The sequence below is a fragment of the Nilaparvata lugens genome, chromosome 8, assembly GCF_014356525.2.
Source record: "Nilaparvata lugens isolate BPH chromosome 8, ASM1435652v1, whole genome shotgun sequence".
In the NCBI taxonomy this organism is placed as follows: domain Eukaryota; kingdom Metazoa; phylum Arthropoda; class Insecta; order Hemiptera; family Delphacidae; genus Nilaparvata; species Nilaparvata lugens.
In genome coordinates this window covers 39551891-39570149 of record NC_052511.1, presented here as the reverse complement: position 1 = coordinate 39570149, position 18259 = coordinate 39551891, and the positions used below count along the sequence as shown (strand labels likewise).

At 36.0% G+C, this 18259-nt stretch overlaps 1 protein-coding gene across 7 annotated transcripts in view; it reads left to right on the top strand.

The window, feature by feature from the left end:
* LOC111044877 (protein roadkill) overlaps positions 1-18259 on the top strand; it is a 193730-nt gene that overhangs the window by 104908 nt on the left and 70563 nt on the right. For 3 of the 7 annotated variants that reach the window (XM_039434737.1, XM_039434738.1, XM_039434742.1), the window contains one exon: positions 17779-17823. The exons of the other annotated variants lie outside the window; for them this stretch is intronic. In XM_039434737.1, coding sequence (XP_039290671.1) covers positions 17779-17823 — 45 coding nt within the window. The remainder of the gene's footprint in view (positions 1-17778; positions 17824-18259) is intronic. 7 annotated transcript variants of the gene reach the window in all.

Here is an 18259-nt window from a genome sequence, read left to right as displayed (position 1 = left end):
GAATTAAAAGAAGACAATAAACAAGCAAAGGAAGAATTAAAGAAGGAAATTCAAGAGGTAAAGAAAGACAACAAACAAACCAATGAAGCAATAAACAAGCTGAATAAAGAAGTTCAAGAAGCAAAGAAGACGAATGAACAGGGTTTGGAGAAATTGAGTCAGCGGATGGATGGAGCATTCCGTGACACAGATAAAACCATCAAAAAATTAGCTGAGTGTCTGGATAAATCAATTTTAGAAACAAATAACCGATTGGATAGGATATCTGAAGATATGCATATGGGAAAAATCAGCGTCGAAGTCAGCATTAAGAAACATATACATGTGGAGAAGGATACAATAAAGGTGGTTAAAGTCAAACAAGCAAGCGAACATAACACATGTATGGAAAACCAACCCACCGAGAATGTCAGGATTGAAGTCGCGCCGCACCCCGCAGAACGCCGAGAGGGACCAGCCGACATCACCCGCCAGGCCGAGGACGACATCCATCAGATAGAGGGACAGCCCGTACCACCGCGCGCTGGACACCAGGAGTCCAAGGACGTTGCACTCCGCGTAGAAGAGCAGCCCGGACCGCCGACCGCCCACATCACCGTCCATCCACCAAGGACAGCGCCTGCAACATATAAACCCAGCATTCATGAAGATAGTTCACTAAACAATAGAAATAAAACAGAAACCCACAACAAATCAAAATCAAAACAAAAACCGAAAAACTATGAATCAAAACCACAAACAAGAAGAATTACAATACGTCCAAAAAGAAAACCAACTAGTAGAGTGCATTTACACCGCCGTCATATAAGGCTGAAATCCTACATCAAATCTTTTACCAGCATTCAAGAAAACAGGAAAATATGATTAAGAAGAATCTATTCACACCGCAGTCATGTCCGGTTAAAATCAAGTAGACTGTACACCGGCATGCAAAAGAGGAAAATATCATTTGGAAAGACACACAGACACCACCGGCATGTCAGGTTTAAAAATAGCAAACTGCATGTTACCGGCCAACAAAGAGGAAATACGTTTGTAAGAATTGATTTACACCATAGGCACATTCGTTTTAAGCCAAGTTTGATAAAACGGATAGTTGCAAATTGGAATGGAAAATTGAAACAAATACAGAAATCAAATTTAGATGGGGGCTTAAGGAATAATTTTGAATCAAATGAAAGCTACGTTGTGAATTACACAAATCATCAAACTTCTTCATAATCACAGCCTACCCATTGAATCCTTACTTTGCAGACTAGCATCTTTCTACTGCAGCCTAATCCATCAACATAACCTAAACTTCGCCGCATCTCAGCTAATGAGGAAAATATTATAAATCCACATCAAATGAAGAAATTATTATCAACTTTAATAACAGAAGAAAATAAAACTACGAAACAACTTTAAAAAATTTACCAACCTGATCAAGCATCTAACATCTGCCTCATGTCACAGTCATCACCGAAACAATCGCCTGGTATCATCTGCACAACTAAAAAACAGAAACAAGAATTATATTATCCACAGAAAATAATTATAAATTAGAAATAACATGAAATTAGTAGTGAATAGGAGGAAAGAAAATAAACAAAGTTTATTTGAAAAAATATGTAAATCTAACCTCGAAATACAGAATCGATCAAGAAAATCTATTCAGAGTCAAAGCCTGTTCGATAATTTTCTTCGTCACACCAACCAATGTGTGTGAAATCATAGAGTCAATGTATAGGAATCAAAGCAATATCGTTGTTAATTAATGTAACCTATTATTTAATGTGGAATTATAAGTAAAAAACGCAACCAAAAATATATATTTATGTTAAATTGCACGAAATGTGCATGTTCTGTGTTATATGAATGTATCTCTAAAAAACTCCAAAGAAAATGAAATTCTTACCTTCAAATGTGAAATTTATTACTGTTGCATCAAAAGATCATGAATTGTAATTCAAATTGATAAATATAATCTTAAAGACTTAATATTTGTAACCAGCATTGATAAAAATCAAGAAAGCCATTTCAAGTGTAACCCTGTTTGTACGCAACGTACTAGGCGCAAATAAGGAATTGCTCGAGTCAAACGGTAGACGATTGTCAAGTCACCGAAGTAAAATCACACTCTCACCCAATTTATGTAAAAGCCAAACCAAAGAGTCGAAACTTGTAATAACTATGAAAAAATGATGAAAGTCTATATTTGTTGCAAATACTATTCAAATCTTAAGAAGTAATATGTGAAATTTTGTATATTTGTTAGAGTTATGGGTCTGCTCATAAGCCACCCGTGAGTGGAAGTGGTGGAGTTGTTTTAATGAAGGATCCAAAGAGACCTCATTAATTATTGTATTTCGATTGTATCCAATGGAAGGAACAATCAATTATTTATTTTCTCGTAGCCAAAAGTGCACGATATATTGTTTTTAGTGTTAAGTGTTGAGTTTTCGTAGAAGTAAGGAGATGAAATAGTGTATTCATCACAATATCGGATTTTTCAAATAGTCATTGTTTCGACTCGTCTCCCAATTACCTATTTAAAATATCCTGGGGGCTTTTGTGTGATGAATCTTTCAAATAGACCTCATGAAAAGAGAGAAAAATTGTGATTACCTTTTAAAATGAAAGAATTTGCTAAAGGAATAGTTAGCGACCGAGCGATAAAGCTTACTTATCAGTAACTGTATATTTGATAAGAGTACCGTTCTGTACTGAATATTTTCTAGGAAAATTATTCAATAAAATTATAATTATTTTGCAAATAAAGCACAAATTATTTATGAATCGCTCACTGATTTTGAGGTTACACTTGTTTACTATCGATCAGATGTTTTTAAAAACAGTTCGAACGCAGCTGACTGATTCGAAGTATTATCAAATGTCATGCCGGTTTTCATGCAAGGTAAAATATCATCTCTAAAAATTATAAAACTATCAATAAAGGACCAAGAATTTCAAATAAAAAAATAAAATGTATGTGTTATCGTTGAAATTATTTATTATTTAAGAAATTATATTATATGTCAGGTCTTATTGTAACTAAATAGGTCATAGCATGAAATTATATTACTGATAAAATGGCAGAAATTATTTATAACAATCTCAAACCTAATAAAAATTGTACAAGAGTATTAATTCATTAACGACTTAATTCAACTGAACCACATGGTAATTAAATCTCTTTGGCAGGTCTAAGCCAATCACAGTGCATAGAAATAGCACCAAGACAGTGATCGTTTGAAAGCAACACATGTTAATCTATTATCAGACAACAACCCTGCCTTATCAGTTACACTAGCACATGTACATTGTATGAGAGGAACTATGTCTATAAGATTAAGCAGTTTTAAGGATTACCTAAATTGAATCATTATTGTAATTAAAAGAATTGTATTCTACTGCTTGCCACTGACGTCATGTTTACGTCACAAGCGTTCTACCAATGGCAAATTTTTATGCAAATTATTACATTGAGATTCTGAGAAGCAAGGTCTAGCCTAAAAGCTTAGAGAAAAGAGCAGCACTTCCCTTTTGAAATCCTCACCGTGCAGATATCTTTTATAGTTACCAAGACCTATTTGTGAAAATTTCTTGTTCGATTTTAAATGTTCTATTTGTGAGCCGATATTTTAGGCCAATTTATTTGTTATTTGTAAATTTCTGTTTTCCTCAATCGATAAATTTAAAAGTTTAAAGTAAAATATCCCATAATTAATTTGGTGAAGGAAATATTAAATTAAAATTCCCCACGTGCTGAAACCGAAGCCCGGATTGCCGCCGATCAAACGATTTTTGATCTAAAGAAGAAAACCACGACCGCCAAGGAAATTCACGTGAGTTATAAGTTTTAAAAGGGGCCCCAATCTACGCTTCGAAAATATTTCAGTGCAGAAACATAAATTTTTCTTCGTTAAATTATTGGCCACGCCGACAAGCGCTTTAGCATTTAAGAGCATAGAATTTATTCATGTAGAATTTCTAAGAATTTGTAGTTGATTAACTATCCTCCGCTGCCTGAACCACGACCCCGAGCATTTTAAAAATATTTTATAATTCATTTTTCACTATTTTTTCAAACTGTTAAATTTTATCAATTGTAAAATTCTGTTGAATCACGCATGGTATCATGCAAGCACAAGAAAATTTTTAATTATTCTATTAATGCTAAATTATTATCAACCTGTAAATCAATTCTGAATCTGCACTGTATGATTACATATTTTATTGTAATATATTTCAGTTTTGTTAATTCGCTTTCTGAGTTCGATTATTTCTTAAGCCTGTCAATTATTGTGTCTGATACGTTCTATATCATCAAGAACCGATCGAATACGATCATTGGAATAATTGAATTAAGCTGGATACTGGAACAGGTCTAAGTGGATGTAGCGAGTGGGGTCAGATCGAGATATTTATTCTTTGTCCTTACCTGCTCATATATCAGCTTTTATCTGTTACCTACCTCGACTTTGGAGCGAACTCATCAATTGTACAGCAGTGGCAGCCATAGATCATATAAATTCCTACAATAGAGCTTAAAACCCGACAAGACTCTGTTCTCGAAGTATATTCTGAACTATATTTGGTTCAAATACCGTATTTTAATCCTTCAGAACTTATTAGAGACGCAGTCCCGTAAATTATCTACATCGGGATTTTTGCTCGACCTGTATGATTTTGTATGCTCATTCTTCACAGGTAATAATTTTAAGATATCCGTCTTCAGTGTTTAGCGATCGCTACACTACTTATAAAAATTTCATCACTATACAATTTGTCACTAGAAGAATCAAGGGTGAGCGAGCGTTTAGGCCTCCCGCGATTCCGACAATTGTATTGAATCTTGTAGTGAATCAATCAGTCTGGTGTACATTCAGCGTCCACGCACGCAATTACAAAATTTATAGCCGCTACACCATTGACTCAGTACAAGATTCACTCTACATGTGTGAAGCCTTCAAAAAACGTACCACATGATTTTTGCCGGCCCAACGTGAGGCATTTAAATACAGCATTACATCATCCTACATGTATTGTCCTATCCTTGGAGGTGAGAGTGACTCCCCCAGGAAGAGCACCACAGATAGTATCCCTAGCCTTCGATTTCTGTTATAACTCTTATTATGTAACTCGTTACATGGACAGGTCATAATCTTTTTGAGGTTATGTTAATCTTTATGGGATATAAAAAATCAACAAATTATGTAAGACGGACAACCATTAGCCTTCTTTTCCAATCTGGTGATGTGCTTTGAATGTTGGTTGCTTATATTGCCGACTATATTATTAGGCAAGGGTATGCCGTGGTTTAAAATTTGAAATATTTTGAATAGTTTTCGATGTATAATATATAATTGAATCTGTCAAAATAATTGTCAAGTGGAATTTGTGCAAAAATTTCAAAATTCCCGAACATATTCGAACTTGATATTTCAGTTGAATTTACTCCTTGCACCAGGAAAAAGTATGTTGTTACTGCAACAATAGATTCTCCCTTTGGAAGTACTGTATATCTCAGGAATGATGTAGTTTCAACTACAGTTTTTACTATTTTTAAAAGAGACGAATTGTGATACTGATGATAAACAATTTGTATTTTTACCTTAAATCTAGTCTGTAATAGGCACTACCTTTGTAAACGCTTTTCTTCTATGAACATACACAGAACACCGATCATACAATATTCTCGTAAAGTTTTCTTCTAGGATATTCAACAGAGATCTACTAAATAATTTATGTTAGCCTATCTGTAATCATTCCTTTCGTATCAAACTTTATGAATGACCAATCACAACTTAACATTGTAGTCTATGAATGACCATTCATAGTTATATATTCTAGTTTATTAATAACCTATTAAGTACTGCTGTATATTTTAGATTCATAAATTGATCTCATAGATTCAATAGAGATCTACTAAATAATTTATGTTAGCCTTTCTGTTCTCAGTCCATTCTTATCAAACTTTATGAATGACCAATCACAATTTTACATTGCAGTCTATGAATGACCATTCGTAGCTATATATTTTAGTTTATGAATGACCTATTACTGCTGTATGTTTTAGTTTATGAATGACCAATTACAGCTGTACGTTTTCTAGTTTATGAATGATCAATTACAGCTGTACATTTCAGTTTCGCTCACTGCTCTCTATATCACAGTTAGTATGTTTGCCTCTATCACGTCACAACTGGTGATCGCACCCCAGCTTAGCAGTGGAGGGTGGCGAACCCCTCAACCCCAGTCGGTGTTCCTCCGCTGTTTGTGAAAGATAGGGGAACCAGCCAGGGGGTGCCTGCCTAATCCCCGAGCAGGGGAAACAGTTTTGTGATGCGTCTGGGGGAAACGACAGATATACTCTTGACGATTTCCCCTCCGCACTTGGACAGATGTGAGGGCTGGAAGGGGCACCCTTCCCCTCTGCGATTTGCACCCTCGCCGGGGGGACGACCCTCGGCTGACGACCGACAGGAGGAACAAGGGACCCTGAGTCTCAGTTGAGGTTATTTTCGGTTCGGCGGTGAAGTCGGCTGCTGCTTTGGAGATGTGCGCTGCTGCTGTGAGGATTTGTGATGCTTTCAGGGATGCCGTTTGAAGAGATATCGGGATTTCGTGGTTAGGTAACTTGTTCACTTGTCTAACTTTGATAATTGATTAATAGGGTATATAATTATCTTCAATATTTCATTTTCAAATGATCGAATCAATATAAGATGATAATGTAAGAAGTTTATTAATTCTTGATCAAGTCAGCCAGGAATTTAGTCCAAAAATCAAGTTTAGTAGCTGACTAACTTTGAGAATTGATTTATAGGGTGGATAATTATCTTCAATGTTTCATTCTGATATTATCGATTATAAGATGATAATTGAAGAACTTGCTTAATTCCTGATCAAGTCTATTCCTCATTGCATGTTTTCTGGTTTTCACTTACATAAGAGAAGTTTGCATGTAGTCTCTCTCTACCTTGAACTTGATTTTTGGACCAATTTCCTGGCTGATGGAGCTTGAGCCAGTTATGGATATGCATGTTAGGTTACAAAATGATTGTTGTTATAGCTCATGATTGATGTTTAGCTTGTAGATTGCTGTTTATTCAATTGTGGAAAATATAGTGGTAGTACGATTTGGTCAAGTAGTGTATCTCAGGAATGATTTCCGATATACAGTACTTTATTCTACTATAACTATACAGTACTTCTACAGTAACTACAGTAACTTCTGCAGTACTATATTCACGGTAACTTATTTTACAAATGTAATAGGCTAATCATTTTCATGAGTATTCCATTTTCTCTTCACACTAGAGCTTGTTTTATTTTTGTTGGTGAAGTTTTATATAACTTTAATTATTGACTTGAAGGTGAAATTGCTTGTTCAATAATTATTCTTTTAATATCATATAATTATTGTTTGAAAATATTGTTTGATCCCCTCTACTTGAGAGGATAATTTGGAAATTCTGTACATGCGAATTTAATGAATTCATTGTGGTCTAATTAATTATTTATCATGGTATAAGAGCAAGCTTATAAAAATACATTTGAATTGAATGACTGTTCATTCTGTTTTAATTTGAGATGTTGGGAGTTTCTTATTCAGAATATTGGAATATTCATTGTGCGATAAAGTAATAATGTGATGTTAATTATCGGGTTGTTGTTCTTACTTATGTTAAGTTGTGAATAATGAATAAAAGTCTTGGTGATTCATCATGTACTCCATCAATAATAGTAGTAATTACAGAGTGATGAATTATGCCATGTGGTGGGGGTGGTGATGACTGGGTACTCAAGAGTGCTGGAGATTTCGGAAGGGCCCAAACTCCGAGACATCATCCCCAAAAGAAAGAATCCTCCCTTGCTCCCTCTGCTTGTCGCCCTTCCACTGTTTTGTTCCCTGCCTTCTAAATAACCTCGGTTTCTCTGTTCGAAAGAGGGAAAACGAACGAGGGAAAATCATGCTAAAGGGAAGGTCGAGATAGGACACCCCTTTTGCCTTGGGGGACCACCCACCCACTGATAGTCGTATATTATTAATCCGAGTCGCCTTTGTTAGTCTGGTGTCAGGGTTCGATTCACCGCTGCCTTCTGTATATGTGATGTATACAGTTTACTTCCAATGACCATCTCTGTCATACCTTTTTAGCCTCGTCACACAGTCTCTGGTTTGCTCCTAGATAACGTTCTGGTTTGTCGGTCTAGGTATAAACCTATCACACGGTAGTTTCTTTGTTGTTTTTGAAGTCTACCGCTGTGTGGTCGAACTGTTGATTGCCCTTGCCTAATTTGAAAGAACCTCACCTACATTTTTTCAGCTTCCTTGTCCCTTAGAAATGTTTAAAATTTAAAATCTGACAAGCTCCAGGTAATGTGATGTATTCGTTTAAAGACTTATTTATTCCTGTTTATTGGAATCACGAATAAACTATTAATATCAGACGATAATAGTTTTTTGGAGTACAATATTGAAATTGCTGTTTGGTGCTCCAGTATTGATGCATCAGTATTGAGCCCCAGTATTGATGCACCCGTTTTTATGCACCAGTATTGAGCACTCCAATCAATGTTTGGAGAACAGTATTGAAATAGTATAGGGATGTAAAAAGTTGCACATCTTCCTGATAGGATTCCAAGTTAATTATTGTTTATACTATTTGTATTGTATTATACTCAACTTTAGAATAAGAATTGAGAAACTTTGGTATACCTAACTTTTCGCTTTCTCTTATTAAGAATAAGAATAGAGAAACTTAGTATGCCTAACTTTTCTTACAACTTGGAAGACAATAATACTCCTCTAATGAGTATTTGTTGATTTTCCAAGAGATATACAGCTAATCTATCATACTATCGCTCTACAATACAAATATAGGTAACCTTTCAACTTGGTACAAGATTTACAAAGGTTCGGTACAACAGTGTTCAAGTGACCAAAATTAATTGTTAGTTATCCATTGACACGATTAACAGGCTTCCGAACAACAGTATAATTGTACTTCAACTGACCGAAATTTATTGTTAGTTATCCGAGGATCTCGAGGAAGTAGAAGAAAAATCATGTAAAAACTATGTAGAGAAGAGAGAGTGAGTGACAGAAAGAGAACGAAGCTAGTTGACGTAGGGGACCTCACAAAGGAAACTTAACGGATCCGTAACGGCCCTCTTTACACCCTCCCTTCTTTACGCTTCCCTTCTGCTTACTCTTCGTGCTTCATATTGCTCTCTCTTCCTCCCACACACACATTCTTCTCTCTATCGTACTGCATTTTTTCTCATTGGTATGTGCCTATGTTCAATCCACCCGCATGTAAATGACAGTTATTGCTGTAATTGAGGGTTGCATTAGGTACATTACGATCGGTGGTTGATATTAAGGAGGAGGTGGAGAACAGGGGGTGAAGAAATCGTAGAAGTAGGAGTTTATGTCGATGATAGCTTAAAATAAATAAATATCATTTATTTACCATAGATTATTATTAATTATTATTATTTTGATTATTATTATGTAATAGATTATTTATTTAATCTATGATGAGAGCAAAGAGGGTTAAAGAACAGAAATTGATTGATAGAGTTTATTATCCTTTGCCAGGTCTGAATAGAATTACTTAAATACATTGCAAAATCAGATCACAAACATAATGAGAAAGTAAAAAAGACATCCTATTATTTCTGATGATAGTGATGAAATGATGTGACGATTTCAAGATTTCACATATCCAGTTTCTGTGATGATAGTAGGTGATTATAGTGACTATAGTACCATGTTAATACTAATCAGGTAGTATAGTTGATACGATTTCAAGATTTCTCTATGATTTTTCAGTAATCTTATATTTTATGTACTTATATTTCCGAATTTCCGATTCATAATCAGGATTATTAATACTAATCAGGTTGTATAGTTGATAAGATTGCAAGATTTCTCTGTGATTATTCAGTTCTGTTGTATTTTATCATATTTTATGCACGTATATTTCTGAATTTTCGATTCCTATTCAACATGATTAACTCTCGTACAACTCTTCATTAATAATTAATTACCGGTAGACTTCTGTTAACAAACTTTTGTTTGCCGGCTTATTCTAAGACTTGTAAAGGGTGACAAAATAACAGAGCATACGGACTGTCACACAAAAACATTGAAGAAGCTGGAAGAGTTCACAAAGAAGGATAAATAATCACAAAGACAGAAGCAAAATCAGAAGAAAATCAAGGGTTATTAATACTAATCAGGTAGTATAGTTGATAAGATTTCAAGATTTCTCTATGATTATTCAGTACTGTTATATTTTAAGTACATATATTTCCGAATTCACGATTCCTATTCAACATGATTAACTCTCGTACAACTCTTCATTAATTAATTAATTACCGGTAGACGTCTGTGCACAAACTTTTATTTGCCTGGCTCATCCTAAGGCTTGTAAAGGGTGACAAAATAACAGAGCATACCGACTGTCACACAAAAACATTAAAGAAGCTGGAAGAGTACACGAAGAAGGATAAATAATCACAAAGAGAGAGAAGCAAAATCAAGGAGAATAAGGAGACGTCAACGGCCCCGTCGAGGTGGAAGTTAATAGTGATTAAAGACAAGATGAAGAGGAAGAAGAAGAGAGGTCTGCACGTGTACTGACACCTCTACCCCCTGCATCCTGGTTCCCCTCTCCCCCTACAAGTGATCCCCAGACATCCACGTGCAAGTGGAAACAGTGGGGAGAGAATGTCTTGCCTTCTCCTTCACATCATTCTTCCTCTTCATTTCATTCTACCTCTTCTCCATCTGCTTCCTCCTTTCCGAGCTCTTTCACAGTGGCACCACAGAGTAGACGGAGGAGGAAGTCTTAGCGCTCCCTATGAGGCGACCTTGGTCGTCTGTGAGGGTGTAATCCCTCGACGACTGCCCACGTGTGGGTGGGGGAGAGGTGATATTTGTCTCCCCGGAACGATTTCCGAGTTTTCGAGAATTGTATCTGCTTCCGTGAAGCAGGAAACAAACGTATCTGTTTGGTTATTGATAGTTCTGACGGTTGCTTTTGTGACTAGGGGTTGTTGTTGAACAACTCAAGTGGTAAATTAAATATAATCTCACTTCAATATCACTTCGTAACTAGCTTCTCTATTACTGACCATTTGATAAGCTTCCAATTATTGACTACTCCTGCTTCTCATTCTTCTTCCACATATTCTAGATTGGTTGCATAATTTATTGTACGTTGATATCATTCTTCATTCACATCTTGATTTGATTGTACATAGAGATCGAAAAGTCGTGCATATGTGAATGAAATTGAACGAATTGATGTGCGCGACTTTTTGATCTCTCTGTATATTGTTGTATCTTTTCGTATTCCCTCATGTGGATTAGAAGGGATAGTAGTATTAGGGATACTTAATTAGGATTAGAAGTATGAGTTCGATGTTCATAATTGAGTGGTTGAGGACTGAAAAGTTAAACTCCACCCAATAAAGAAAATTTTCATTTCATTTCAAGTATTTAAATTTCAATTCTTGTATGGCACTACAGCCCATGGTGAGCCTTGGCCTCCGCAACTACCAACCTCCACGCATATCTATAGGTGCGTACAGACTTTCGCTCTGCTCCGCAACCGAACGTCACTCGAGCAGAGCGATTGATGATTGACCGGGGAGCAAGAGTGGAACGCGAGAAGAGCTAACATCTCCCGTAACGTTCATGATCGGTGTGAGTGCAGAGCGGGGGCGGAGCGATTGCGCAGCGATGGTGGAACGAGGGCGGAGCGGGTTGGAGGCGCGTATATCTGTACGCAGCTTATCATTGACTATGCCTCAATTAATGTACGTTATATCATGATCTAGATTGTGCTATAACTGTGGTACAAACACATGTGTGATTGTTATTAACTGATCTAGATTGTGTTCATTTCAAAAAACACTGAAGCTAATAGTGTTTATAGTCCAAGTTGCAATTGAACTGATTTGAGTCAAATGTGCATTTCTCATGCCACTATTCTATCTATCAGGCAACGATTTGTAATCTTGATTCTACTACTGATAAAAGTGAAAGTGTATGGCATGATTGACATCTATATCGATCCTTCGGAGATTTGTTTGGTTTTCTCAACCACTTGTTCCAAATAACAGTGCAACCTCATGAATAGCAACGTGCTAGCCTTTAGCTAATTCAACCTCCTACCCTTTCTCTCTCTCACTCTCTCTCTCGGACGGCGCTTGTTTAGGGTTAATGGGTCAAGTTTCGGGAGTGACCCTGTTCCGCTTCTCTGTACAAGGCGGCTGAGCTAGCACCTCGTTGCTCACTGCCTCCTTCCTTGTCTCTCACTCGCGCCAATGCTGCATCTGTCTCTCTTCGTCGAGGCCTTCTCACTGAAATCCATAGCCGAGGTTGACCCTCCACCGCTCCAGATAGGAAGTGCATGTCGTGATCTCTCTTCTCTCGCTCTCCCACTACTGCATCTCACTCACTCTCTCCTAGAGAGACAGACTAGATTGTACAGGTCAGAGTTGATTAGAACGTTTAGCAGGCCATATCCTACAAGTTGTAAATTATGTTGCCTTTCACTTATCGGTAATCATCATCAGTTTTATCTAGACCCATATTACGTTCAACACTAATCTAGGTTTTCATGGAGATATGGTGTTATTTATAATGTGTTACATTCCAGGTTTAAACCAACAGCAGCAGATCAATCTCCGTTTAAACTGAGATGGTGCATATGGCCCCAAGTGTCGACAAGTTGACAAAAGAACAGTCGACATTTCTCCGTTTAAACCTAGCATCTGCATACTGACTTGAGAGTTTTCTCAACTGTCATGTTGAGCTATCCAATTAGATCAAAACTGAGTATGGTCATAGAATCAACAATCTAGAATTAACAATGTATAGGTTTTCTCTGGTATGGATCTTTATGGGTGTAGAGTAGGATGTATTTCATAAACCAGACTATTATGTTTCATGTTTCATATTCCTGCAGTAATGATGAAACTCAAGAGGATTTGTATCTTGTGTTATGCTGTTGTAGATTTTGCAAAATATGCCTGAGTGCCTCCCTTATCCAAGTTGCTGGCCCCAACAAACAAATACAACATTACAATCATCTTGATTATTTGTCAAGAATGTATTGTATTGGTCCTGAATCTTGAATCAATTTTGAATAATGTCTGAGTAGTTGCATGTCTCCTCATTATTAGATGGATTTAGGTTGAAAGCCGGTCGAACAAAAGGTAATATTGTATTGGCAAAACAATATTGCCTACTCCATAACCATACGATGTTGGAACCTTGATAATAATCTTGATTTTGATACTTTGGTGTACTTGGTAATTTGGTTTTTGGTAGTTTGTTTGCTTGATGTATCGTATTTATTTATTATTTTACAAGAAAGCACTTACCGGGAGAGGAAAACTAAGGATGCTCCTTGTACTATTTGCCTCCCAAATTCAGATAATATTTCAAAAGTCCGAAATTTGTATTGATTTTGTTAGTTTGAATAGTCTTGTGATTACAGCATGTTTCGGTGACAATTGATAGTCATGGAACTGAAGCAACAGTAAATAGACCTATATAGATAGGTCAGGATGTGAGAAGGGGCTTCGCTAAACAGCAGACGCAAAACAGAACAGAAAATTGGCAGCGTCCGGGCGTTTCCATGACCTAACCTCGTTTCGGTCGGCTGGTCGGCTGCCTTGTCTGCTTCAGCGAATTCTCTCTCTCCCCAAACCCTCATCAAACATTAAAGATGGCTGTTTGAAAAGAGTTTGGGCGGATATTTGCATGCATTAGCAGTGATTAGAGTTCAACTGCTGGAGCTCATCCTCGAACAACAAAGGAAACGAATTGTTACATATCACTACAGACTGTCAGATTTGGTTGAATGGGAATCAATGGGAATAATCATATTATTTCCTATACTATAATATAGGAAATAATAGGGTTATACACGTACGGAATAGGAAGTTCACGAATGACGCATTATCACGTCTGGACTACAGTATTCAACTGATTAACTTGAAATAGTGCATATAGATTCCCAATTTACCGAGGATAGTTATAGGCCTATTTTAAATTCTCGAAGATTTCAGTCTATCAAGTTTTCAATGAGACCCTTGCAGAGGACGGGTTACCTGATAGTTGATAATACACTGTGGTCAGAGATGCTAAAGAACTTTTACATTATTAAATAAAAACACAAAAGTTGTATTTTTTACTGAAATCATCTCTAATCATTATCCGTCCCAATACCCGCGCTAAAGCCTAGAGCTCATTTGGGCACCATTCTCTAAAAAATTGGGTTTATTGAGAACAGTTAATCTGAATTCAAATTTAATAAGTGTCAAATATATCAAGCCTAGTTGGCTATGAGGAAGTCATAGAAGGAAAATACTAGAATAACTGAGAATTTGTGTTTAGTAGTGGAAAGCTGGTATCTATGTTGACGACAGTTCTATTTGACTGATCCGTTACCAAAATAACTCAGGAAATAAGTGCTTATCAGAATTGTAAGTCTATTATTGGAAAATGTACTGTAGCTTACTATTCGCTTACTTATTTTTATTTTTAGGGCTCCTGAAAGTATTGAAAGTATAGAAGTGTACTTAATAACATACTATTCTGTTTCAATACTATATATACTATTTGAATACAGATTATTGTATTTTAAAGTATCAAGATTTTCAATATATTTTTTTTCAATTTTGATACAAATTTTTGAATGAGAATAATGTATCCATTATCTATTCCATTCACAAAAGTATTGTCTCTTCATTATCTAGTATGAAATTGAGAGGTTCTGTATTTGGAGGATTTGGGTTGACAAAATATTGCTTTACAAGCACACAACCAGTGTGGACTTGATCTATTTTGAAGACATCTTTCTATGGAGCTGAACTTTCAGCTTGGCTTTCTCGTGACTATTTTCGTACTCTCTCTAAATAGATTCATCGATAAATGCATGGCCATCGTCGTTATGGTCCCTTCGTTTGCCTTTCGGCTAGATATTAGTCTAGTCCACTTGAGTTTGTTGGTCAGTCTGGAAAGTTTCACATTCAACCTTGGATTGTTGGAAACTTTCAAGTGTTTCCAGCCATTGTCTGTAGCAACTTGATTCTAATGTCAATTTTACAAGGTTCCCAAACTTTCAAAACGTTTCTAGCTCAGAATAATCTACTTATAATAATGGAGATTTTCTCTGTGTTCTTGTGAAGGTGATTTTCTGTTAGATATTGAATGAAAACGACTAGATATTGTCTAAGCAATTGAAGATACTGTACTTTTTGCTTTCGTTTGGTATTATTACTAGTAAACTAAAAGCTTTAAAATTGAGCAGCAGAATGAGTGATATAGTATGAGTGAAGCCCTACGATTGGCCAATAGCTGTTGACCAATGAAGGTTGACTTCGACTGTCATTGGCCGAGACTGAACTCGCCCAATTATTCGCGACCAATGACAGTCGAGCTTATCTTTCATTGGTCAATCGTAGGACTCCACTCTCCACCCATTCTGCTGCTCAATATTTGTGCTTCAAGTTCACCTAAAGTTCATCTCAATTTGTTTTTAACATATTAGTGGTTTTGACAATATCAACTCGTTTATATTCAATTATAGAGATTTCTCTATTATAAACTTTTCATTAAATCATAGAGATTTCTCTATTGTAAACTTTTCATTGATTCACCAGCACAATTAACCAATTCATGATCACAAGTGTTCAACACTATTTATTTATGATCGAGAGTGGAAAATTATTCTATTAGGGCTCATTAATGTCTCTAAATTCAATTTAGAATTTATCTTGAGGCAGATTATTTTCTCTCAATTAACAATAGAAATATGATACATAATGAAAATGTTTCAAATGAAGTGTCCTTGAAAAGATGGATAACTGAGACAAACGACTGCTGTTACGTGCGTAATCTCAAACCAATGTGCCCTATTTGCTAACGAATCTGATTGAATAGGCACGTCTAGTATTAGATATTGCTAGAATTGCTATAGGTTTGAAATGAGTGTTGAACAATGTGCCGCGTATTTCTTGAAAGTTCTTAGATGAAGTTGAGCAAAAACATTTATTTGAAATAAATTTCCATCAATATTGTCAAACCTTTGGGTATTTTTGAGTGATCACTAGTGTGTAGTGATCATTGAAAATACAGTAATTAATATATTATTGGCAAACCTCAAAATACTGTATTTTTGAAAAACGTTCATTAAGGTGCGTACAGATTTACGCGCCGCGAACATGAGCAATTCACTTTTAATCAGCTGATGCCAAGCTTTTTATATCTGTATCTTACCGTTTCTGTAAAAATACAGATATAATCAGCTGATTAAAAGTGAATTGCTCATGTTCGCAGCGCGTATATCTGTACGCACCTTTACAGGTATAACTCGGCCAGAGTTGATACTTCATTTTTTTCGTATGATAGATGCTTGATTAATTAACTATCCCTACCCAATAAATTCATTTTCAATTCCAGAATTTATCTGTTTTATAATAATTTGTAATAAAAAAGCAACCAATGTTTATTGAAAGTTTCTTTCTTACTCTAGTTTAGAGGTATCTTTTCATTTTAATTGTTACTTTTCCTCCACTTGGTTTTGTCTCATTTTTCCATGAGAACTCTCCAAACAACTCGATGAAAATTGATAACGTAACTTGTCAATTCTCTGTTTGAGCTCTATTTGAATATAATAGATTACTGAAAATTATCCTAACTGTTCTTTATCGCAACCGTTATGGACTCTTTCTGAAAAGCGACCATTACCCATAATTTATTGCCATTACGTTTCCTTGGTTTAAGCAGTATTTTAGTTGATGATCATTATCAGTGTGTTTATTGTCGTCTAGGGACGTCTGCTCGCCACATAAATGTCGTTTTTAATTTGTGCCGAGTTCCCACAGTTAACGATCGCTTAGTTCCGAACTCTGTTCGTGAAAACTCAATTAACGGACTCCTGTCTAGCCTGTAGCGTTCAAGGTCGACATTCCTTCCGGGTTTCTACTTCCTTTGCTTTCATTATTACCAGTTTGTGTAAAATTGTGTGGAGCCTCCTTTCCACAATTATTCAATAGGTCTTCAAATAGTGTATGTTATATTCTCAGTTTTGTGTGGAGCCTCCTTTTCATAATTATTCAATAGGTTTTCAAATAGTGTATTACTAGTTTTGTGTCAAATTGAGTGGAGCCTCCTTTTCATAATTATTCAATAGGTCTTCAAATAGTGTCTTCAAGAACCACATGTGGTTCTTCTAGTTAGTGCCTTCCCAAGTTATAAATACTGTATATCTATATTTATATACCTACACTAAATGTATTACTGTATAGAACAAGAATATACCTCTTGGAATATAATATACTGCTGTGCCTATATTCCCACCTCTTTGTGGATGCCTGCATTGTACAGAACCTATAGATATCCAAATCTATATGTCTACCTGCATTCTTATTACCGTTAGGTAAGGGAGGAATAAGAATGGCTAACCTGTGTGGGGGCATTCATATTGTGTAGTATTCAGTTCCTATGCAGAAGCCTTCTGCAAAGGTTGGTTGGTTGGTGTGGTGATGTCTCTGATTTAGTTTGCAAAAGTTTGAAGTTGGTTTTTGTTGGGGTCTAATAGTTTACAGTGGTGAAGGGGAAATTACTTGAAGTCCTGTGTGTTCGGGTTTATTTTTAGTTGAAGGTGAAGTGCATTGACTCTAGACTACATAACAGTACTGCAATTAAATGTTGATAAGGCTAATCAAGGTTTATATTAAGTTGGTGTGTTTTGTCAACAGACTACTTCGTCCCAAGAGACCGAAGAAAAAAGTCGTACAACGAAGGTAGGAAACACTCAACAAAATTATTATTTAATCAATCAGCTTGCTGGAAAATAATATCACTGAAGGTCAATTATCAAATTGACTTTTCAATTAATCATTTCTGGTGGATGGAGGTAGTTTTTCTCTCTAATAATATCAAGTGACTTGGCTGGCTCAGGTCTGGTGTCAGAGTTTTCAGGTCGCACCTGATCAATTTCAGGGCCTCTGACATGACCTAACAATTTTTTCCCTTAAGATTCAAGATGGGTATGGACGTAGGCTACTGTAAGCAAGCATGAGCTAAGACTGGTTCCTTAGAGAAAATTGTGGTTTTGGTTGAAAGTCTGTTGTACAAAATTTAGGACCTCTGGTTGATTATTTGTTAACAAAAATATCCGCCATTCCCGATTGTAGACGGATTAATTTGGAGTTTAGGCCTATAGCATTTTAAAAATAA